Below are 24,567 nucleotides of genomic sequence, written 5' to 3' on the forward strand. Positions count from 1 at the left end.
TCCAGATGGTTGCCAACAGATACTTGCATCCACATTTCCCTTCTTCACAGGATTTTCATCAACTCCTACAGCTTTTTAGAGCACACAGCCTCCTTCCTCCTCACGTCCCCAGAGAATCATCGTCCCCGGCATATGGCTGCAGAAGGATGTTCAATATTTCCCCTGACTCCTCAACATCTCCCTCCCCAAGGGACAAACCCTCTACTAGAGAGAGTGAGACAAGCATTGAATCATGGATGAGAGGTAGTCAGCCAGCTATGCCTGCCCCCTGGAAAAAAACACCAGCATTTATCCTCGTTTGACATTGCTGCCGTTAATGCAGTTCTTGTTCTAAATTCGCCAGCCAGTTAGTTTCTGCCATCTCATGCTTTATGCAACCACAGCACATTTTAGAGAATCTACAGTTCTTGAGGGAAATAGTCTTCTGTTTCAATGCAGATTGAAGCTCTGTGTGATGACTTTTTCAGAGAAGAACTAACTGTGAATTTTCACCATCATAGCATTTCATTCAGGAATTGGATAGAAGAAACTTTTCTGTTTGAAACCAGACCCTTCAGAATTTCCTATTCTAATTTATGGTATATTGCCACAAATTAATAGCTTTATGATAATCAAGTCTATGTGACAAATAAAGTAAATAAACTTTATTCATTCACATTAAAGCTGAACTAATCAGTAACTAGCTGGTGAAAATTGTTGAGTATCAAGCAGCAAAAGAGCAAATCAAATGGTCCAGTGGAGTAGGTTGATTTCCACTCACTTTCGAAACGACGTCTGTGACTGTCCTCAAAACAGCATGCATTACTGTCCTAACTGCTTCTGTTAACGTTATGAAACAGTTGCCGTTATGGTATTAAAATCAGGGGTTAGGTTTAGGCAACAAAACTAGATGGTTAGGTTTAGAAAACAACATCATGGTTAAGTTTTAAATAAGTACTTTACTAAGGTAATGTCATGTACGTCACATGACAGACGTCACATATGTCACTATCCTAGTATGCTACAGATTTTAGCATACTGCCCTACGTTGTTGTTAAAAGAAGTCAACATTTACTTTGGGCCACGAACACCAGTCTCATTGGTGAAAGTCCTATGCTATAACATTGTCATCGATAATTAAATCCCAATGTCCTCAAATGAGACGATAACAAATTCCAAATGTCCTCAAACAAGTACTTCCTAATTAACATCTTAGCTTGTTACTGTTGCTAAAATTGGTCAAATTTGTTGCCATATCAAACTACAAACATCATTAATTAGATATAAACAAGTTCTAACTATAAAATGTGGTCAGATTTTGGACCTTGTCCACTTTTGTGTCGGGATCAGCTGCAGACTGACTCGGCAGGGATGGTTGTCATCTTTTTTCTTTTTTTTTTTTTTTTTTTTACATGGATTAGTGTATTTTGCTCTTACTACCACTAGAGGGCCAAAAGGTGTCCACAAATGAGGTTAACAGGTCTAAGTTAAGCAGAATGAAGTATAAGGTCAAGTAAACCCAAAATGTGATGTCCTCATATGACGACGCAGGGTCTCATGAGGATATGTCAGTTTTTGGTGAGAGCGGCCTGAAATATCAGACTAATATTCATCAGGTGTACACAAACATGGTTCCAGATATATGCAAATGTTGCTGCTGAATATGAGAATATGTTTGTTAACACGTTCACCATGTTGTCTTACAGTTACAGTTGTGGGGCTGCCCTCACGTGACCCAAAAAATCAACAAATAGTGCTATCCCTTTATCCTGAGGTATCATGTTTGGTATGTAGTGCTTTATATTTTCATATCAGTGCAGTATCAGTTGCAGTTAACAGAAATCTGAGTGATAGTAACAACAACAGCAGCAGCAGTTTAAGCAGAAGGTAGACTAGTAATATTATCAGTGGTAGTCATGTCTTTATTGATAGGCAGCAGTAACAATGGGGACAGTAAATGGTGACTATGTGGTGATTATGTGTGGGCAAAGATCTACTGTGTAACTGCCTGTGCTTTTATTTGCTGAGTAACAAATGTAATAGTGTGCTTGTTCTGATACAGGTGACCCAAGGCACCGTATCCCACGCTCACACACACACTAATTTGTCCTGTATTACTTTTGTTTTCAGTGTTGTCTTTATTGTTTGTATTAATCATCACTATTACATATCAGTTCTTGATTCATGTTGGAATAACACTCCTGAGGCTGGACCTTCCTCGCTCCTCTGTCTCTAGCTTTAGCTGACTCTGTTTTCTAGACGCTGATTTCTGCCTGTTTCTAAATCCACTATGATCCGGTGCTCCTGGCTGGTGGTGGGATAGTGTTCCTAGGGCAAGGCCTCTCTCTCAGTCTATCTCTCGTTCCCTCTCTCTTACTCTCTCTCACACTCACTCTCATCTTCTTGGTGGGCGGGCAGTGGGCGCGATGACTAAGCCAAGGTTGGCCATGTGCTAGAACATAATCTACTGAAAGCCAATATCCCTTCTGCCCACCTACCATGATTTCATCACTGAAACAGCATGCAATCATAAATTAGTAGATAAAGGAAGAAAGCTGCATTACTTTCAGATGCACTGAGCAAAAGTTTATCAAAAACAGTCAATCTAATTACTAATGGCTGCTACAGTATACCAGCATGAGCATATACACCCCTAAAAAGCATGTTATCTATAGATAATTACACACTAATTCAAAATGCAATCAAACAATAATGAAAGACTGCTTTTAAATGATCATACTGTGATTTCAGCACTTTTTTTGTGATTAGCAATCAGTAGGCACTGAGGGGATTTGTACTTAGGAGCTTTTAAAGCTTTTATTTTTGGTGGTTAAACAGTGCAGTCTGGCCATGGGAATACTGTAGTGTTTAATGAAATCACCCCTATAGTTAATCCCTCATCAAAGCGAGCCTGTTAGCACTGTCCAAACTGTCTGGCAGTGCACTTGAGGAGTCTTATCATTGGGCACCAGAGAGCATGTTTACTTAGACTAAACAGAGAGACAAGGAGGAATAGGACAAGGATGAGAGGGAAAACAGAGAGGGAGATCCAGGGAGGGGCACGGGGTATGGAAGCAGATGAACTGGGAATAGAATAGAAAGGGAGGATGCTGTCTATTTTTAGGTCCAGAAAACATTAGAGGCAGGGGGGGGGGCCTTACTCCTCTCCATCCCCTCATTTCCCACACTCCTCCTTGGCACGTGCAACAGACACTCAGGACGGCTCTGTGTGCCCCGAATACCAATAAGAGAGAAGCAGCTGGATACTGGCAGGCTGACATTCTTCTGCCTTCTCCTGTCTGCAGAACAGAGACAAGACGAGGACTGGGTATACGACAGGACACGCACACATGCACACTTCAGAGGACACAACAGTCAGGGTAGACAGCAAACCGATAAGGGCAGACTGTTTGACGCAAGTGACACTTGAACTACAGAGCAATGAAGATGATGGACGATAGGCTTTGTTGAACCTCTCAAAACAGCCATCACTTGTGGAGTCATTCAGACCATCATCAGGTAGAAACCGTTAATGTGGTGATTCTTCAGATAGATAGATGGACGTGCTAATATTATAATAGGTACAAGTGAAACTTTATCACTGCCACGGTTGAATGATACAATTTAGAGGATTGGGATGTTGCAAATGAGGCCACAGGAGAAAGTAAATTGCCTCGATTCATACATTCATGCAGCATGGCTTCATTAATAGCGAATCTTGTCAAAATCTGGCGACTCAAATCATGTGCATCCATCCTCACCCTGACATATCCTCTCTCACTGCCAATACATTTACACACAGGGCCTTGCTGACAGGCAAGGGAGGCTAATATCGACAAATCAAATCAGTCTGTTGCAAGGAATAGAAAGACCCTTCCCACCGTATCCTAATGCATTGTTAAACCTAACCTTGCCTTTTTTTCCCGCTCTGCCCAAGCTCCGATAACATATTTTATCTTTTGTCCAGCGCAGGCAGCAAGAAAGAGGAGACAATGCTGCTAACATGTCCATGAGATCCGTGGTGAGGTTTATTGGGAAATGAGAAAGACTGTTAGCTATGTCCAGGCACTGGTTCACACACCAAGCAGACAGAGGAGATAGAGGACCTGATATGTTCTAATTATCAGATGAGGACAAAGTAATTGGATCATTTTAAAGGAACTGTGCACAGCATTCAGAATATAGCGGCAAACAACAATTTACTATGTCAAGTTATAGTGGAGTAATGACATCACACTCCCTCTGTGTCTGTTGCAATTCGAGCTTCTCTGCTCTTTGTTGTGGCAGCCGGTCTGACAGCATGTGCATGTTAGTGAATGGAAGTCCCTGTGTGTGTTTACCACTGGTTTGCTAATTGTTAACACACTGCACTGCGCTCAAACAACAGCTACCACTGTTAAAGCTGCCACGTACCACGCCATCGTCACAGAGGCGTTGCTGTTTTTAGTACTGGTTGCACTGTTAAGGTAGATTTATACTTGTGTGTCAGCATTATGTATGCTCTATGTAGAGCCTACGCCATTGTGAGCTTTTATATTTGTATGGTGGTGTGTCTGTGTCACTCTGCAGTTATACCTCCAAAACAGTCAACAGTGGGGTTTCTGTAAAGTGCTATAAAGTTGAGTTGACTCAAAACACACATTAAACACACATTAAACATGGCTAAATTGCGAAAATTTCAAACACAAGCACACAAATCAGCTTCACTATAATCCGCAGGATTCACAGACAAAGAAGTTGTCTTTTGCTGGACACATTTCCCCCACAAATACATCATGCTAATGTTTTCAGCATAAGCCTACGGCATTTTAAATTGTATAAATTAGCTTAGCGGCTAGCAGACATTTCCTCTACTTATATGAAGCCAGGGACAACAGCAACATTTAACAAAGGTAACAGTACAAAGTTTGGTTCTTTTACAACTCACAAGGTTCACCGACAAAACTAAACACGTTTTCCAAACAAATAAAACCTGCTATTGTTATTAGCACAAGCCTATGGTATTTTACATTGTATAAATTAGCCTAGCGGTTAGCGGATATTTCCTCTTCTCATATGAAACAAGGATAAAACAAAAGTAAATAACAGCTTTGTTTCCATCGAGGGAAATGGTTTCAGCTCACAAAAATAGCCAGGAGGTCTGCATCGCCAGAATGTATAGTGATAGGTGCATGTCAGGCTACAGCGTAGGGTATGGCGTAGGCCTAAGCTCTAAATTGTTGCAGAGGCTACGCTGTAAGTACGGCGTCAATTCGCAGTCAGCCTGAATCAGACTCTGAATCATAGACTTTGAATGATGTAAACAGCTCCTATAAGCACATAAAATCAGCAGCAAACAGTGTGAAAAAGAGGAAAAGTACATTAGTATTAGCAGCAAAATATTCTTAGAGAGTAATTTAACACCAGCTGAAATTCCTATTTCTACAGACCTTTGTGGTTTTTAATTCTCACCTGATTGCAGTGATGTACAAGTGTACCTCAGGGTGGTTTAGTACACTGTGACATCACTGTTGTGTGTGGTTACAGGTGCAACAGACTTTGCCTCTGGTGACACCCGTCAGTAATGGCTGTGATGCAACAAATTTTAAACTTTCGTGAAGTTACTTGTTAAAGATTAGAGGTAAACTGGGCTGCTAATTAAAATGGTAAATACTCTGTGTACAGTATATACTCAGTTGCCAGTTTATTAGGTACACAGGTATAATGTTGTAGATAGGGGCTGATTTAACATTGTGATCATGTTGGAGGATGTAGGCCCAGTTTGTGATGCTGGTGAATTGTATTGCAGTTTACAAGAAGTGTTTCTGCTATTTAGCGTCTTGTCATTGATATAAATAGGGTGGTTTTTCTGTAACAGTGCAACTGTACTGACTGATTAAATGTTTTATGTTTAGAAATCTTAATCTTGTAACTACAGCTCTAAAGTAAATGTAGTGCAGTGAAAAAAAGGCTACAGTATTTTCTTACGGACATTGTGGAGGTATGGTATAGTATCATGTATAGTATAGTATAACTACTTAAGTATAAAATACACTTTAGTACATGAATAAATGAATTAGTTTCTACTAGTGGTGGAGCTCTCTGCCCTTTCATTAATGTAATTGTGGGAAAAAGATGTTGGTGAAAGATGCATAAGCTCGATCACTGCACTGCAGGTTTTCATGGACTGAGCAGCACTCGTTAAAGTGTGTGAATGTTTGCATAGAAATACAGACACACACACACACACACACACACACACACACACACACTCATGTTCTGTCACTTTGCTAGCTAAGGGTGTGCTGGACACATTGTTGAAGTGTTTGAGATAATAGCATTTGACAGACTGCTGGTGTGGTTGTCATGGGGATTCCAACAGAGCAGCCACCAGCCACCACAGCAGAAACAAAACGGACGGCAGGAGAAAGCACAACCGTTCAGACAGTATTGTCCGCAGGAATCTCTCAATTAGTGGATGAGACGGAGTGTCTGAGAATCTAAACGAATATAATAAGATGAAGAATTCTAATGACAGTAGTGTGACAGTGGTTTTGTTTTAGATTTTGGCCATTATGAGAGTGATAGGAAAGGGGGAATAGAGAGAGGGGATGACACACACAGCATGCCAAGGACTCAGCCTATATGGGGCACACGCTTTACCACAGTGATACGGAAATGTAGGACTTGAGGGCCAAATCTGGCCCACGCCAGGGGAACAGGTGGCCCGCCCACCATTTTCTAACTCACAATGCAAATAGATGAATTTACACTGGGATTGCCAGAGCGTATAAACAACATCAAAATAGAGTTTGTTAATCAAAAATAAGGCCATGACTCCGGACAGAGGTCTGGGCTCAGCTCCGAAATGTCCTCAAATCTTATAAACGCCCTAGAGACTGGCTACCGTTACTGGATTTACCTTCATGAAAAGATGAGAGAGGACAGTAAAGGGTTAAAAACAGACAATTTATTCAGCATATCCTGATAAATATTCGGCCTTTTGGTTTATTAACTTGCCCCTAGTCCCCTGTCATTTTTCAAAACTGGCCCCTGGGCAAAACAAGTTTAGTATTCCTGCTTTACCAGGTGAGCCAGAAGTCTCCCTGCGTTGCATAATTTTAAAAGAAAACTTTCAACAAGACTGTAGACTGTAGGGCTGTGTCTGAAATCACTCCCTATTGACTATGTAGTGCACTACATTTACCCTCTGCCATTTTATTTTAGCGCCTGACTTCTGACACAAGACAATTTGTCCATGACATAGTGCCCTCAAAAACACCACAATGCAACAAAAAAAGTAGTTTCCATGTCCACTAAAACTCCCACAATGCATTTAGTGTTGTGTGTATTTCCACAGCTGTCACTAGTGATGCAAAATTATGATGATTAGTAAGTGTCTGAAATGTGAATCACTGCTCATTGTTGAGTAAACTATCGAGTGTCCCTTTAATAAGGAGTAGCAAATGAGTGAATTTGGCAGCTTAGGAGTCTAAAGCCATGTTTGTTGCTCTGTGAGGCTCATAAATTTGAGCCAAATGCTACTGTTAGAATTCTGCTAGGTGTTACGTTTACCGTCTTAGTTGAGTGAGTTAGCATGCTATCTAAGTCCTGCTGTGGCTGGTGAGAATGTTAATAGTTTTGCAGAAGGATATTAATCACATGGGGAACATGAATTTCCATCCAGTTGTGAGATATTTCAGTCAGGATCCACCGAAAGACTGACAGTGCCAACCACAGAGCCGTGTGGCTATAGCATGGCTAATAACAGCTTTCATAATAACAACAGTATATTTTTAGACATATTGTATATTATTATTATTATGCCTTTCCATTGGCAACTGGCAGTTGGCTATATCAGACTAGCTGTGATTAATCATCTTGTTTACATAGCTGCCTGGACAAGAAAGATAGACTTTTGAATTAATTTAATGAGGCCAACTTTCCTCCATGCAGATCCTAATTTACTTCATCATATTTTACAGCTGACATTATTCTTTCAAGTGCACTGCCAAATATTGAAATATATGGAAATAATGTATGCTGCTTTGTATTTGTTTACGATTATATAACTAGCAAACTAAGATAATTAAAACCCTCTTTTTATTTCAGACATTATTCCTTACCTCCCTGTATTTAAATAATGTAAAACTCTAATAATGGTAGAATAATTTAAAGATTATCTGACTTGAACTACATTGTCAGGGCAGTTTGCTGAAGTATTTGATATAGGGACTCTTATATATTTGAGAAATTCCCACCACAAGCTGCATATATTTTGTTTACGGCTTGAAATCATTATTTTTAGCAGTGAAAGGCACATGATTAGAAAAAAGCAGCAGCCGCTTGAGTCAAGATGGCGCCCGAGGTTTATAGACTAGGCTGGTCTGTGGATGGCTGTGCTTGCTAAGCTGAACTAATGGTGTGAAGCTGTGAGGCTCAGTAGGCTGCAGGTGGAAGCTGCTCAACACACTGCAACCTGCAAGCTGAGAGTGTGTGTTTGTGTCTGTCTGCCACAATGATGAGTTGAGAAGTGCACGGTCTCAGACAAAGGTGTGTCCCAGTCTGTTTGGCAAATGAAAATGTATGTCTGAAACATATGAAAATGTACCCTTTGGAACAATTGCTGTTTGACTTTTATTATTTCGCTGGTATTGGATTTGCGCGATGGCACTCAGTCATGGCAGGCTAATCACTGAGACATGATTGCTTTTTGGAGAATGACTCCTCATTGTTGAGCGAGGCACCGAGCTGCAGGGGGACAATCAGGCCAGCACTCTCAGTTACAGTTACAGTCAATTTGGATGGAAAATGCCACATCCAATGGTTGTTTGTTTAGAGAGAGTTCCCAATAAGGCTATGAGTCACGAGTGAATCATTTCACACAGGAGGAGAGATGACTGTGCTCCAGCAGGGTGTAAATACATTCCTCTCTTTTTCTCTGTGTGAGGATAAAAGCTGACTGGAGTGGCATGGGCTCTGACTAGGGCTCTGATGACTTCAAAGGGAGGCGAGGGATGTGAGAGGAGGGGACAGAGAGACAGAGGTGGATGGATGCCTCACTGGTAAGGAACCACACGCCAGAGGGGTAGGGTGTGTAGAAAGCGAGTGAAAGTGCACACGTGTGTCAGGGCAAGTGCGAGGGAGACAAAGAGACAAAGTTAGTGTGATATTGCGGGTATATGAGAAACATCAAAGACCTGAAACTGAACAAAAGAGGGCATGAGAGTGGGTGGGGGAAAGTGAGGGGGGAGGGGAGAAATAAAAGAGATAGAAATGGAAAGGGCAAAGTGTGAACACTAGAGCGAGAGACAGACTGAGGGAAACTGGGATGAAAAAGTCTCGGGACTGAGAGAAATGTTTTCACAAGTCTAGACAGACAGGGAGAGAGAGAGAGAAGGGGGAGAGAAGTAAAAGGATGTTTTGCAGAAAGACTACATTCTTGCTTCGAGCTGCCAAAATACGCTGCAGAGAAAGGAGGTAATGCATGAAATACTCTGCAGAGAAGATAACAAGATTTCTTATTTCTATTTACTTTTGAAGACTCTTGACGTGCAAATATGATTTTAGCTTTGGCAGTGATTTGAGATGAAATATACGGTGGTTGCTTTGGAGAGCGGCATTCCTCCAATATTTAATTCTTCTTTGGCAGAACGCTTTAGTGAGTGTAATTATAGATTTGAGATGCAATGACATTTTCAAAAAAAAAGTTAATTTTTGCAATTAGGCAATAGCTTTGTGGTTCATGTCACATAATGCATCTGATGTCTATTAAAAAGGACCAAAACTGTGACTACATTCTTAAAAAAATGCACAACTACATCTGAAATAGAGGGTTTTTACAGTGAATACATGTCTGACATACTTCACATTTGCTATCTAAGCCACAGGAAGAAAATGCTGTAGACCTGTCTTAAAGCTACAGTTAGTATTTTTGTTGTTGTTGAAACTGTCTCTATATACTAAAAAGAAGTACAATATGCGACCGATGATCTGTGAAAAAAAATCCCATCTCTTCTCCTCTTATTACTGCTTCTAATGGCAGTTGCTAGAATTTATCGCAGCTCACCGAAAACCACCAATCAGAGCCGAAGAGTCTCTAACACAGCTGTCCATCACTGCTCATGAACTGCAGTCAAACTGTCAAACTAGGCAGCACTGGTGAAATATGAATCACAAGTCTGTTACTGCGTTGCCTCTTTCTCCCCTCAGATGTTTTCATAAACAGAATTAAGTGCACTGTTTAGCTGTAAAATGAGAAAGTCTTGCTCCAGCAGGGTCACAACCTTTCTTATTTTGAGGCCCAGATACACCAAAGCGACATCAAGGTACTAGTGGCAACGAAGGCCTACTGTTGTGTCACCTCACATTGCCTGTGTCTTGGCCCAAAAGTTGCACTTGAACACATCACAATGACTACAGTCAGTGGCCGACTAGCACGTACATTATGCACCGGCCTGAGAGAAATAACTTCATACTAGCAGGCAGTGATAGTTGATATTTCTTTTTCAAAAAGGGAAACCAGAAGACCAGCAGAATGGATTCAAGATGCTAGCTAGCCAGTTAGCATATTGACAAAACAGCCTGATATTTACCATGTGCCAGCTAACGATAACACTAACCATCACGAACCACTTTTCCTAAAGAGCTTAATGGCGGAAAGAAAAATGATGTTACCTAATAGGACAAGTTTGTTTCGATCTCATGCCCTCTTGACTTAGTCTGTTTAATTGCTCTCATTACTTCCTTTTTACTTCTTGTCCATTGAACTGAACTGAACCGTCAATAAGAGTGAATTCTTTCACCGACGGGCTCCACTGGATCCGACACCAATTCAACATGCTAAATCCACCAAAAATAAAAAGCCGACAAGGGCCAACTAGTGCCAACAGTGCGGGACACACCACAAAAACTAGGGCGACAGATGCTCACCGGCAGCAGACAATCGGCTTGTTGTGGCCTAACAGCTAAACTGTAAACTTAAAAATCATTCTGAAAATATTTGATGTGAGAAACGGTTTGACCAGTCCACAAGCAGTGTTAGAGACTCCTCGGCTCGGATTGGATGCTTTCGTCCATGCGTGGTAAGGTCATTACATGCGCTACAAGGTGCTAGAGAAGGCAAAGGAATATAATTTTTTTCCCACACATTATCTGTCTTATTTAGTGCTGTATGAATATAGAGACAGGTACTACCATCTACAGCTTTTCAGTATATGACAAGGAATCACTTTCTCTAGGCTAACTGCGACAGGATGTGGATATGTTTCAAGGGGATTCAAGGGTGCTAAGTTTCCACAATAAACAGACACAATGCCTAACACAGCAAGTATTTATACATGGTAGACAGGGAGGAATGAACTAGAGGCAACAGGGGAGTGCATTAGGAGTACAGACTGTGTGTTGAGATTCAGATGGTGTACCAGTATGTAGAGATAGAGGGTCAGGAGTGTAGTGATGGAGCTATAAACAAGGAGAGAACAAGGACACATAGACTTATACTGAGTGTGTGGTGAATACAGAGAAATACAGCGGATAAAAGTGTCACTCTGTCTGTTTCCTCTACTCTCATTTTCTCTTTTTCTCTTTAGTCCTAATGGAGCTTCTCTGTCCTCATTAAGACCATCACACGAGAGATGGATTCATTCACAGCTCTGGCCGGAGTTCTCCTGTAATCTTTTGCTAAATGTTGAGCTGGAATTAAATGACCAGACAGAAGCGAGCCCTGAGTCAGCCTCTATCTTAATGCCCAGGCTTCCTTAGACCCTTATATAACCCTAACAGACAGGACTAAAGACTCCAGCTGTGGCAGACGTACACAGAGGGGAGAGCTTAGAGCAAGACAGGCCGAAGTATCTTTTCACTGTCTTCACAGAACAGCCCAAACTATCACTGAAGACCACTGTTATCTTTAAGCTGTCACCTCACTGACTGGCGCTGCAGTACAAGGTGAACCATGTCAAGTTTGTTGATTTGATGTGTCATATTTTGTCTGATACATTTCTTCAAAGGAACCATGCTTTAACAGGGTGTCTTAAGGTAACAGATACTTAAATTTAATGCTGTTTAAGAACTTTTCAGGATCATTTTAAGCAATTTTAGACCTGATTTATAGGGTACTTTCAGATGTAGAGTTTGCTTGCTTTGATCCAAATCAGGGACTAATTTTGTTACCAAGTTGTATCATTGCCTAGAGTTAGTTTGTGTTCTCACAGCAGCATTTACAAGCGGACCAGATCAAATGCCTTGTGTGAGAAAGCTGCTCTTGATTGGTCAGAATTTCCATGCGGGAAAAATCCAGGAAGTAAACAAAACGTTGAAGAAGAGTACACTTGCAAGATAAATGCAACACTTTCTAATGTCACAATGGAGGGACAACTACGCAGGTTGATTTTAGCGCTGCTCATCGTGGACTATATTGCTGTCATTGTTCATTTTAGTCAAACCATACAGTTTGAAAACGAGGCACGGCTCCAACTAGAAAACAATGTTTTGATGCATTGGATGTGCTGAATGTGCATATTAAGGCAGTACAGGAGGAGGTGCACATTAATAATCCTCCAGGACTGTAACATGCTCATGTTTAACCCAAACAATGGGTCATGTGACTGCAGTTGGTTCAGATCGAGGCAGGAACACGTTCTCACCACAAATGAACCGCACCAGAGTTTGTATGTAACCAGACCGAGACCACCTCTTCAAGAAGGTCTTGGTCTGGTTGTTTTGGTGTGCACCTGAGTGCAATTGCTGTGTTCACACCTGCCCAAACAAACTGTACTTAGGGGGCAAATGAACTTGAGTTCGATTAAACCAAACCAAACAGGGCAGGTGTGAAAGCACCCTGAGATTGGAGATCCAGCTCTGAATCCTGTCTCATACAGAGGTAAATGTTGAATTTTGTTTTGTTTTTTTAACCACAAACACTCAATAACCTCAACCTTCAATGAAGTCATGCTTTATCAGGGTGTCTAAAGGCAAAAGAAACAAAAATTTAATGCTTTTAAGACATTTTTAAGATATTTTTTGACCAATTCTAAGATAGATTTTAGACAAATAATCCTTTTCTTTCATAGCTTGTATTTGGCCATATTTTTCCTATTCAAACATTGCAGGTAAGTGTAAAGGTAAGTAGTATTTGTTGTCCTGTGCGGGGGTAGGTTTTATGAAGGAATATGGTTATTAGAGTGAGTTATGTTAATCTGCATTTTGCCAACAGGTAAGTGCAAGCTTAAAGTAAGAAGTTAGTATCAGGTCATAGGTTTAAAGATCTGTAACATCAGACATGTGGAGCTCGACGCATTTTGACAAAAAATAAAATGAAATTTGCTAATTTTTTTGTGGCAATTGAGACATCACAAATTCCAATTTATGACTGTTTATTTACTTTTAGGGTAAAAAAGTCTTGAATGTCTATTAAAAAGCTTTTAACAATGAATTCAAGACTGTTTATGGACCAGCAGAGCCTCTACCTACCTTATCAGAAATATGTTTATTTGCCTTTTTGCTGAGAGTTAGATGAAAAGACTGACACCACTCTCACATTTCAATATGAAGCCGGAGCCAGCAGCCAATTAGCCTTAACTTTAGCATAAAGACTGGAAACAAAATCTGCCTACCAGCATCTCCAAAGCTCACTAATTAGCACATTATATCTAATTCATTCAATCCGTACAAACACATATAACGTGTTAATGAGCCAGCTTCAGAGGCGCTGGTAGGCAGAACAGCCTGATGTGAGAGTGGAAAGGATCCTCTTATCTAACTCTTGGTAAGGAAGCAAAAAGCGTAAACACATTTCTTATAGGAATAACATGAAGAGCTAATTTTTGACAGTGAATCCTGTATGTTTTCAGTTGCAGGCTGTGTATGTTTTATCTGCTAAAACATATGCAAAGAAGCATTACATTTTGCCAAAAAACTATTTTTGCTTCTGTTATAATAAAATAGTTGCTCACTGACTGTATGGATATAATTCACTGCAGACTGTTGCAGAGTGTCACTTTAATAGCTCTGGCTTCCAGCCTGAGATAGTTTATAGATTCAGGCAAAGCATGCTAAATGTCAATAGCCACTAATACTGACTAATTGCTAAGCTATCAAGGAAAGAGTATTTAATGATTATTCAGATACTGTGGTAAATAAAAGAGTCACAGATGTAACTTTGCCACCTACAGTGTCTATCTTCGTGGTGTGCCTGTCTTTCAGTTTATTTGGCATTATATCTTTTAAGACCAAATGTAGAACTGAGAAGAATGAACTACTCAAAGGAGCTGCACTGTACGCATTCTCATGTTGGTTTTATCCAGAGAGCCTCCAGTCAGTTACAGTGTTTGTAGGATGTGCCAGTTATACGTTGCACTGTGATAAGATGCAGCCCCCGTGTTATGATGACATACCAGAACTACGCTACTGCCGACTGTGACGTGTGTCACCAATGCCAGCCCCTCTAATTGGCATTGTTTAGGTATTGACGTCAGCAAATACAGGCAAAATGGATTAGTTTGAAACACACAAAGCCACAAATGCCCATTTTCCATCCCAGAGCGTCTGCCAAACACCCACACTTTCCCCCTAAAGAGTGTATGCAAAAACATGCATGTTTCCATACACAGGAAGGGAAATCGCCTGGCTGGCAAGCTGACATACAAAGAGCCCTACTTCACACACAAAGATTTCTCTCTGATCTGGCAATTATAGATCATCCCACCTCACCCCCTCTCCCTCTCCCTCTTTCTCTCGGTCTTCCTGATCTTCTGATTGCAGATTGAGGGAGACAGGCAGTACAAGAACCCTTCAATCTGGCTCTCAACTGCGAAAAAGCTGAAATTGTATTCAGTCCCCTCCGCTTTATGACTCACGAACAATGTAGGATGGTTGGGAAATTGTATTGATAACAGGGCCGGTTGATATAGGGTAGGTTTAACAGATGCAGATTAGGCCTAGATTGAAAAATGCTTTTTGAATAAGAGGATCTCTGCTGAATTAGTAGCAGTCTAAACCGAGACGTGGTGTATTAATAACATCTGCAGTTCTGCATCATCTAACAATACTGTATAACAGCTGTGTTGCAGTGATGCAGAGGGAGGAGAGGGAAACTCTTGTTCCTGCAAAATGATCTCTTGTACACAACCACTTCATCAATTGGCAAATCAATAGCACGCACTAATACCTTTGCCCTGTTTGCTATTTCTGTTTGTTCATTACTTCATTACTGAGTCACACTAAGGAGAAGTTATGGTTCAAATCTCACAGCATGGCATCAACACCCTTTTCAAAAGTGTGAAGGACAGACTTTCCTGCAGCTGAAAACACAGAGAATACTAACATTGTTAGAAGGAAAGCTCATAAAGAACTGTTAATAATCTTTTTCACTTGACCATTGACCACAATCTCTCTGGCCTAATTATTCGTTTTATATGTTATATGCAAAAGCTATTTTGAGCCAAGAGCTGTCGAAGAAACAGATATGCACAGCCAGATCTTTGGTTGTTTGAAAAATGTTACCACATAGTTACTGTAGCTAGGGTTGGGTATTGTTTGAAAATGAACAATACCAGTGCTAATACATGAACTCTTAAAGTGATACTGATACCAGTAGAGTACTTCATTTGATACCCTTAATGTGAATGGAGTGGTGTGTTAAGCCCAGTTTAGATCAATGATTCGCAACGAGACGAAACGGTTTTCGAACATTGTAGAGAAAAGTGGCAGCGGTGTGAACTGGACAGTCTGAGCTTGACTCAAGCTGGCTGATGGTTCCGTCGTCACGGTGTGCCAGTGTCGGACGTTGGGTCACTACTGGTGCTTGCTGTATGTGCTTTTGCCCTGCCCACACATATATTCTGATTGACTGATTAATCGGTGCTGGTTATTTATATTATTGTGGCGTATTTATTACGAACACAGTCCATCTGATGCTCGTTTCTTTACATTTTTGCCATTTTATTACTACAAATGCAGCTGTAGCCAGTATCTCACTGTCACTATCCTCACTCATATTTTAAGAAACTACAAATTCTGTTCAGCAACAAAATAAGCCTGAAAAGCTTGAAATCTGAACAGAAGTATAGCGAGTTGTTGCATAGACATGATACACCATTTCATCTAGTTGCATTGGTGTGAATGGCAGGTTTTTAGAGCGTTGCAGAATGGCGCATTGAAAGTAGTTGCCTGTTGCATCTCATCTCGTTGCAAATCTTTGATCTTAACTGGGCTTTAAACTACATTTTCCAATGTTTTGGTGGCATCTTTGCACGCTGAACTGCTAACTTTGTCAAATACACTGCACTTGACTTCACACCACAGACTATATGGGTTGCTGCTGTGGGAGTGTGAGCTCCGCACAGGGGGACAGTTGTGAGATTCCGCCTACACAGAGTGACAAGGCTAACTGTTAGCATCACATGGCTAATGTTACCCAACAGTTACTACTGGATCTAATCGTAAATGTGGGAAAACCACCCCTGGTCCCAACTGACCCTAACGACTCACATGGTGGCCAGGTGGGTCATCAACTCACATTGTGACCTTAACAACTCTGAAACTAAGAGCTCACGTGACCCCTACGACTCTGCAAGGGTTCCACCCACACAGGGTTTATAGCCTGCAACTTTGCACCAGTCATTTAGAAGCTTCTTGGATGAGAGGCGAAACGTCTTCAAGAAATGCAAGCAAGTCAAGTTGCCTACAATATTAGCACTTATGATTACCATGACCTGGATGACTGAGAATCTTCACCGACATATTGGATGTAAAGATGAAGTCTAGCTGTTTTGGTGTCGGTGTGAGTTTGTTGGGTCCGTTTAACAGCTCAGTGTTGAATGCTGGCAGCTAGCAGACATTGCATGAACGTTTGCCAGAGGGGAGCAACTGGCGACAGCAGCAAAAGAAAGTTTGCTAACCCGGTGTGGTGCCAAGACGGTCTGAGATCAGATCTCCCTAATGCAAAATGATCAAATGCAGGCATCGTTTGACAGGACAAGTTTAAAACTGCTTGGTGCTGGGCCATTTCGGTCCATACTTTAAAGATATCAAATACCAATACCCAGCCATGACATGTAACAGTATTCAGTTTAATGACATGAAATCAACTGCATGATGTTAAATGATAATGATTTGAAGCATATATTCATCAGGGACTAGCTACTTTTTACTCATATATGCAAACAAGCTTTTGTCTATATTCCATGCTAGTTTTTTATCTTGTAGCGGGTCGTATATCTACCTGAACATAACACAAAAGTGACAATAAATACTTTATGTTTGATTGTATTTCCCACAATCTGACATTATTTGTTCACCTACTGTAAAGTGCATGAACAATACTAGCCGCAGATTCATACACTCTTTGTGCATCAATGCCATCTGCAGAAAATACACCACTTTCACCAGGGGACCAATTACTTCAAAGATGCACAGTGTTAACATTTATGTAGGCACCAGCATTGAAGACAATACTCTGCCATAAGAAGTGAAGATAATAAGACAGTGAAACAATGTTGCATGTGCTCAATGAGGGGAAAAAAGAACAGAAATATAGATAAATAAAGACACATACAGTATAGAGTTAATGGCTCTACATGGAGACAGAAGCCAAACTGGCTGCTGGAAGAACAATTACTGGATGCCCGTCGGCAGCTCAGATGTAAATAAGAGTGGGCTGGTGCCTCAGCTGTCAGATACAACACCACAGAGGAAGCTCAGACTCCAACAGTTATGATATACTGCAAAAAAATGTATTTTTAATTCAGTTTATTTTGTACGAAGTCTTAAAAATCATGCTTTTCTTAAAGTGCTCAAATAGAGTCAAATTTTGCAGCCTGTGGATAGTTAAATTAATACATTTAAAACCAAATAACTAAATGTTTTTGTTGCACTGTTTGAAAGGCCTTGTCTGAATAGTTTCAATCAGGAAATATCTCGCATTTTCTCCTGTGCAACAGGGATCTTGTGATGGAGAAAAGCCAAAATGCAGCGCTGTGAGAAAAGATGTGAGAATAGGTGAGGTTGTAAAGGTAGGTGTTAAATGTTTCTTTAGCCTTTGTGCTGATCTTGAGATTTTTTCACAGACTAAATAAAGTTGTCCGAGGCTGGTGTGTACTGTAGATTTTTACTGTTTTTTACTGTTTTTACTGTGGGGATGAACTGAATGTGTAAAAAAGCATCAATATTTTATATATCTATTGATACTGTTAAATCGAATCATTTCACCACTCAATTACAATCAGCACACACACACATACACACACAGAGACATAAACTCACACAAAGCGCTGGCTGGTGAGAGAAGATGTTCCCTCCTCGTGCTGAGTGGCTATGAACTTCGCCAGAGCTGTTTTAGGCTCGCATAAAAAATTCACGACTCTCTCTTAGCAACATTCGCCCTACATACAGCATACACACATGCTTGCACATGCATCACAGCATTATTCATGGTGCACACATGTGAGCAGGCATGAAAAAAAAAACACTCACACATACTGTACACTTGATGACATACAGTAGGTCTGACATGTTTAATGTGAGAGCAGCAAGACATCACAAAAGCTTTTATATGGTAAGTAATGATCTGGACCCTCAGACATGCTGTGCATATCCACTGACTCTTTCCACTGAACATTTTATTGGCTTTTCTTGATAAAAACAAGGAGCTCTGACGTATAACTCGTTAGCAGGGTCAGCGACGACTGTAGTCGATGAATTAGTTCGTCAGGAAGCCAGCTGTGTGTGTCTGTGTGCATCTGTTTCTGCAAATGCCACAGTTTAAATGCTGTGTGTGTACTCATGCATTTACATTTCCGATATATCTATATGGGCATTCGCAAAACGTGCTGTCGTGCATGCGTCCTTGAGGGAAACAGACATCTGTGCGCACATCTCCGCAGCAAGCGGGTCAACACCTCAGCTCACCCATCCATTTTCATTAAGACGTTAATGACAGGAGTGGAGGGGTGGTGGAGAGAGGGAAAGACTGAGAGAGTGAAAGGATGTAGTTATGCTCCCCGTGGAAAGACTATCAAACCACTATCTGCTGTCCTCAACCATAAAGCTCCCTCTGCTCGTATTACATAATCCCTCCACTACGATACACCACTAGCAACTATCAAATAGATGCGGCCAGTTGCTTCACATCAACATTTCGCACAGAGTTTTCACTGTGTACTCATGCTATTTCTGCACAAGATGTCTGAGCAGCAAAACAGAATATAAAAGCATGTTTTTCCACTTGAGAACTCATCTTAGCGCTGCCCAGTCAATGTGGGTTGCAACACCTCTGCCAAGTCATCTCCATCTTAAAAGCATTTGGGGCACCTGTTCATCCTGGCGGTAACCACACGTCTAACAGACAGCGCTCTCCCAATGGCAGTTCTGAATTAAAACCCACTCCAGAAACACAATTTCATCCTCGCTGCCTTCACCATGTTCTTTCATTCTGCAGTGTATCTAGGTCAGTCAGTGTACACAGCCAAGCTGCGGCCATGTGTGGTCAAGTGTTGAGAAGTGAGGAATTGGATGATGCAGGAAAGCTTCATCACTAACTTATTAATCTGACCAAACATCTGAGAACAAACAGCTCCTTAAGTCTAAGATCCTTTTTTTGGCTACTTATTTGGAAGAAATGAAAAACGAACATTTAAGGCTGGTTGCTTTAAGTGAGAGCTGCAAAGTAAACACATGGGGTATGGATGCTTTTCTTATTAGCATACTTGGTTGTACAGATCCTTCATGGCTTGATGGAAAAAGCAGGACTTTCAGATCAATAACAGGAAAAAGGAAGAGGAATCACATGTAATTGAATCTGTAGGAAGACCTCTAATCAATATTTAATATACAGGATGCAACTAGTTTTCCTGCCTTAGCATGTTCTGATACTGTTTCATATTAAAATGAAATTTGAGGCATAATTTCCTTCTCTGTCTCCACAAATTAAAATTACAAAGAATGACAAAACCAGTCGCGTTCATCCATCTTCATTATCCTTGATATTTGGCCTACTTTATGAACAATCTGAGCCAGTCATCCTGCATCAGGAAGATCCTGAAAATTGCGGCTTGAAAAATAAAAGGCAACCTTTCTGAAACCTTCCTGCGATGAACATAGCGCCACTTCCAGCAAATCTTGTCCCACACTGGCAGTAATATTGCCTAACACGCTGTGAGTGCTATAAAAGACCGTCAATCTATGATATCATGCTAAGCGTATCCTCTTCCTGGTGTGCAGATGCTGTCGCAGATGGAATGGGAGCATTCGCTGAAGGGTGAAGAGAATGAAATGAAGAAATTCACTCAACGCTTGAGTCATCCACAAGTAAGATGAGAAAATGATCACTTCATTGGTGCATCTGAGAGCAAAGTAAAACATTACACTGTCCGTCAGGCAACGTTCACGCACATACAGCTGTTGTTGGCTGGGGTGTGATACTGTAGGTGTTTCATGTATTTGCAGGACACCATAAGCTAGAATCTAGCCACACTTGATTATGGAATTATCATACCTGGGAAAGTGAATTAGGCATTGGAAGAAATGTAATAGGCACAGCATCACGAAAATACCCTCACTATAAGACAGTAGCAGCACCACCAGGAAGCAGGAGCCTCCCCTGATGTAGCAAAAGCAATTTTCAGAACGGTTTATTTATAGGTTAATATTAAAGGTCCAGTGTGTAAGATTTAGTGGCATTTAGCAGTGAGGACTGTAACCAGCTGGTTAGAATTCCTTCAAGTGTTTACTGTTCAGGAGGATATTACCAGGAGAGAAATTATTTGCAGAGGTCTGTTCCTCTCGAAAACAAACAGACCAGGGGTCTCATTTTTAAAACACTGCTTAGGATCCATACTAAAAATGTACATATGGACAAAAGCCAAAAATGTGCCTAAAAAATATTCAGTAATACCTACAATCAGGCCAGTTTCCTGTCTCCAAAATGGTAATAAGCGTGGGTCAAAGTTTCTCCCGTCAAGTTTTTATACATTACAACTTTTGCGGGGGAAGTGGCATACGCTTCTTTCAGGCCTTGTTTTGTGCGTATGCAATGTCTATAAATGAGACCCCTGGTGATTAAAACCAGTAAAAGCACTTAGTAAAGCAGTTTTAAGTTACATATCAGTGTTTTTCCAACGCTGATCAGCACATCACAGACAGACTGTTAGCCCAGCATCTGCTAAAGATCCTGGCATTTTAGGAGGTTCTTACCAGAAGTTGAATTATCCGTACTATTATCGTAACTATTTTCCTCTCCAAAACAAATAGAGCCCGTGATTTAAACCGGTAAAAACACTGAATAATTTCACATAAAAAAAAATGAATTAGAAGTATTTTTCAGATGCTGCTTGTCACTGAGTGGCAGCTAACTATGGTGGCTGATGCACAAATGCAAATGGCCCTATCCAGAACCAGTGTTTGGCCATTCTGGGCTACTGTAGAAACATGGCAGTGCATCATGGCAGACTCTATGGCTGTGTCTGAAATCATTCACTACTACCCACTCTATACTCTATAGCGCTATATAGTGAACTCACCTGCAGGATGAAAGAACACTTCTGGACACTACTCAGGTTATTTTCTCGGTGCCGATAATTACGTGATTGCTGACGCAAAATTAAAACGTTATATCAACCTCAGCTTGTGAACCATCCGTAACACGTACCAACATGCGTAAACATGAAATTACACTTAGCGTATTTTCCCCAAATCGATAAATAACATTACAAAGTGCTTTGTGGCAGTTTGTGTTGTGTTAAGATGCTCTGCTCTGCTCACATTAAGTGTGACTGCAACCTGTCCTACTAACGTAAGTCATTTTCTGTTTAACTTTTGCTGTGTTGAAGTTTGTTTTGCCAGCCAGTCACGTATTAACTTGTGAATTTAATGTATAACGTTATGCATTACGACATTACTGCACAAAATAGAACTAGCAGCAAACCAGCTCGCTAACTTTAGCTAGCGTTACTAGCCCTGCTCTGTACAGTAACTGTTAAGCACTGAAGATGAACAGTTGCTAATTTATTTTTATCTCTTCAGGGACCAACGACTACACATTAAATAGACAGTTTATTACACTATATAGGGTATAATAATTCCCACTACACATTTGGACAACACTATAAAATGGCAAACTTACTATATAGTGGACTATAAAGTGAGTAGTGATATCAGACACAGCCTATGAATGAGGACCCACTCCCTATGTAGATTTGAATGGCTCATTCTAAGGTAACTGTGACACAGTGTTACTTATTTTCAGGTGATTATACACTAAAGACAACCTACTTATTATATCATATTCCATGTCTGCCTATACATCCTCCTAAATTCTCAACACTGGACCTTTAAAGAAGTGCACATGCGGAGCAGTGCACACAGCCTTGTATACAGTGTATATATATATATCTCAAGTCTCTAAAAGAAACTATAATTAGACCCCAAGCCTCGAAGTAAACAAATGTTGTCTTCCCCGCAGATTATTATTGTATTAATCTGTTTGATGTTGGGAGCAGTCCTGGATTAAGGTGTCTCAGCAGTGGGCCAGTTCACTCCCCTCCCTTTCTCTAATTCTCTAATGTAGGAGCAGATTTAACAGTGAAGACATACACCACTAGCAGTGTAATGAACAATGGTGAAAAAGCCTGTGGCTTCCTTTTGGTTCCATTAATGTCAGTCAGTTAAAAATCCATCCTCCGACATGTTAGCAATAAAAGCTGATGGTTTAACTTAACTGGAAAATGTGTGCATACCAGGGTGTCTCACCCTCTGTGTGTGTGTGTGTGTGTGTGTGTGTGTGTGTGTGTTTGTGTGTGCATCCTCTGAATCTACTTGCATGTCATGCATGTTGTGAGAGAAAAAAATTGCATGTTCTCTCCGTGCTCTCATCAAGTCGATGTAGCATCACGATCCTAAATCAACCATGGCACAAGAACGACTGTCTTGCCATTAGTATTACCAATTTCCATTGCACAGCTCATCGTCAAGCAAATTAATGCAAGAGAGACGCGCTCACACACTCGCAAACACACACACTCACACACACGTGCAGACTAAAAATAGCAGCTCCCTTACCTTTCTGTACACTATCATGTTGGGGGACTCATCCGCTACCCCGTTGGTCCCCTGCCCACCACTGTTGGTCTGTGCCATGATCCAGTAAGTAAATCTGCCACAGGAAATGTCAGGTGCTCCTGTTGCGGACAGAATGGATATTTTGGTCCATCAGAAGAACAATAGAGCCTGAACATGACTTGCCCTCACCTTGCCAAGAAGAGAACAATTTACATAACTTTTGGCCTGGATCACCTCTCAACATATTTGACATTTCCCTCATGAAACACATCTTCAGAGCTCCAATCTGGCTACACGTGTTCACATTTCACAAGGTCTTGACAAGGACATTTTTTAAAGAAAGGGGGTAGAATTTGCACAAGCTATGGTTACTGGTACAATGTGGATTCCCAGTGAGTGAGGCACAAGTTCAACTTGAAAAGCAGAGATTGGTACCATTTCTCAGATTGATTCTTTGTGCACAGAAACCTGTGATAAATATTTTTTCTACTGTTTGTTGACATCAGAGGACTCAGTTGCAATCCTCGAGTCTTACATGGCACCTACTTAGCATCCTAAGATTGCAATAGCAAGATACTGTGAGGTGAAGACCCGGACCCTGACAACAGTAAATGCAGTATAAAAAACAGAGAGAGAGAGAGAGAGAGAGAGAGAGAGAGAGAGACACGCACACACCGTCCCTGGAGGAGGTACAATGCAGCTTAGATACTACATCCATTCGGATAGAGCAGCCATAGTCAAAACGTGCAAGACTGTGCAAATGTAACGGATACCGTATGCACGTTACAGCTCCATCATCCTGTGCTCCCCATACGACACCCACACGACATCCTTGGGAGGTTTAGTCTGCACACTAAATAGCCTATAGCATGCAAACAGCGAAGTCATGAAACCTGCTCCTAAGATGAGGCCGTCATCTCTACTACAGTGTGTTTTTCTTACCACAAGCCACTGCCCGTTTCAGCACCTTGGACAGCTACCGCAAAACGCCCGCGCCCGTTGTCGTCCACGAATAGCGCGTAAATACACAGACAACACAGCGACATCGGTCACCGGAGGAGAAGGAGGAGGATGAGGAGGAGGAGGATGAGGGGGGGGGGCTTACCTGAAAAAACGCGCAACCCGCTTATAGGAGTCCTGAATCCTTGCAGAGGTGGAAGCCTGGTCCTTCGCGTTCAGGATGTCAACTGGCACACATAGGAATGCGAGGATTGTTCATTGGCAGCGGGAAGAGGCAAACATTCGGCGGACACTTGGTGTGGTACAGCTCTCTGTCTCTATATCTCCTCTCCTCTTCTCCAAACGATGCTCAGAAGCACGGGCGCGCCTCCTCGGAGCGCCGGGAACGCGCATCGATCCGTGGCCAATCGCGTGTGAGGAATAAATTACAACCCGTTTTGGAGACATACAGATATTTTACCAGCTCAAATTGTGCCGCTATGCACCGCAGTGGTGTGCACAACAAAGTCAAGATAGAATAGACTTGCAGTATATCAATATTTAAGCAACTGCAATCTTCTTCAAAGGTCAAGAAGGGACAGGATATAGCACTGG

At 41.3% G+C, this 24,567-nt stretch overlaps 1 protein-coding gene across 2 annotated transcripts in view; it reads right to left on the minus strand.

Annotated features, from left to right (window-relative positions):
• LOC125903086 (regulator of G-protein signaling 7) overlaps window positions 1-24,346 on the minus strand; it is a 78,616-nt gene extending 54,270 nt beyond the window's left edge. Inside the window, exons 1-2 of one of the 2 annotated variants that reach the window (XM_049599754.1) lie at window positions 23,956-24,036; window positions 23,014-23,132 (exon numbers count right to left, since the gene is read on the minus strand). In XM_049599754.1, coding sequence (XP_049455711.1) covers window positions 23,014-23,091 — 78 coding nt within the window. In that variant the 5' untranslated portion in view covers window positions 23,092-23,132; window positions 23,956-24,036. Of the gene's footprint in view, window positions 1-23,013; window positions 23,133-23,955; window positions 24,037-24,118 lie in introns of those variants that run through there. The other variant, XM_049599753.1, reaches the window with a different exon arrangement.
• Between the last annotated feature and the right edge of the window lie 221 nt (window positions 24,347-24,567).

This window comes from Epinephelus fuscoguttatus, linkage group LG16 (genome assembly GCF_011397635.1).
Source record: "Epinephelus fuscoguttatus linkage group LG16, E.fuscoguttatus.final_Chr_v1".
Classification (NCBI taxonomy): Eukaryota; Metazoa; Chordata; class Actinopteri; order Perciformes; family Serranidae; genus Epinephelus; species Epinephelus fuscoguttatus.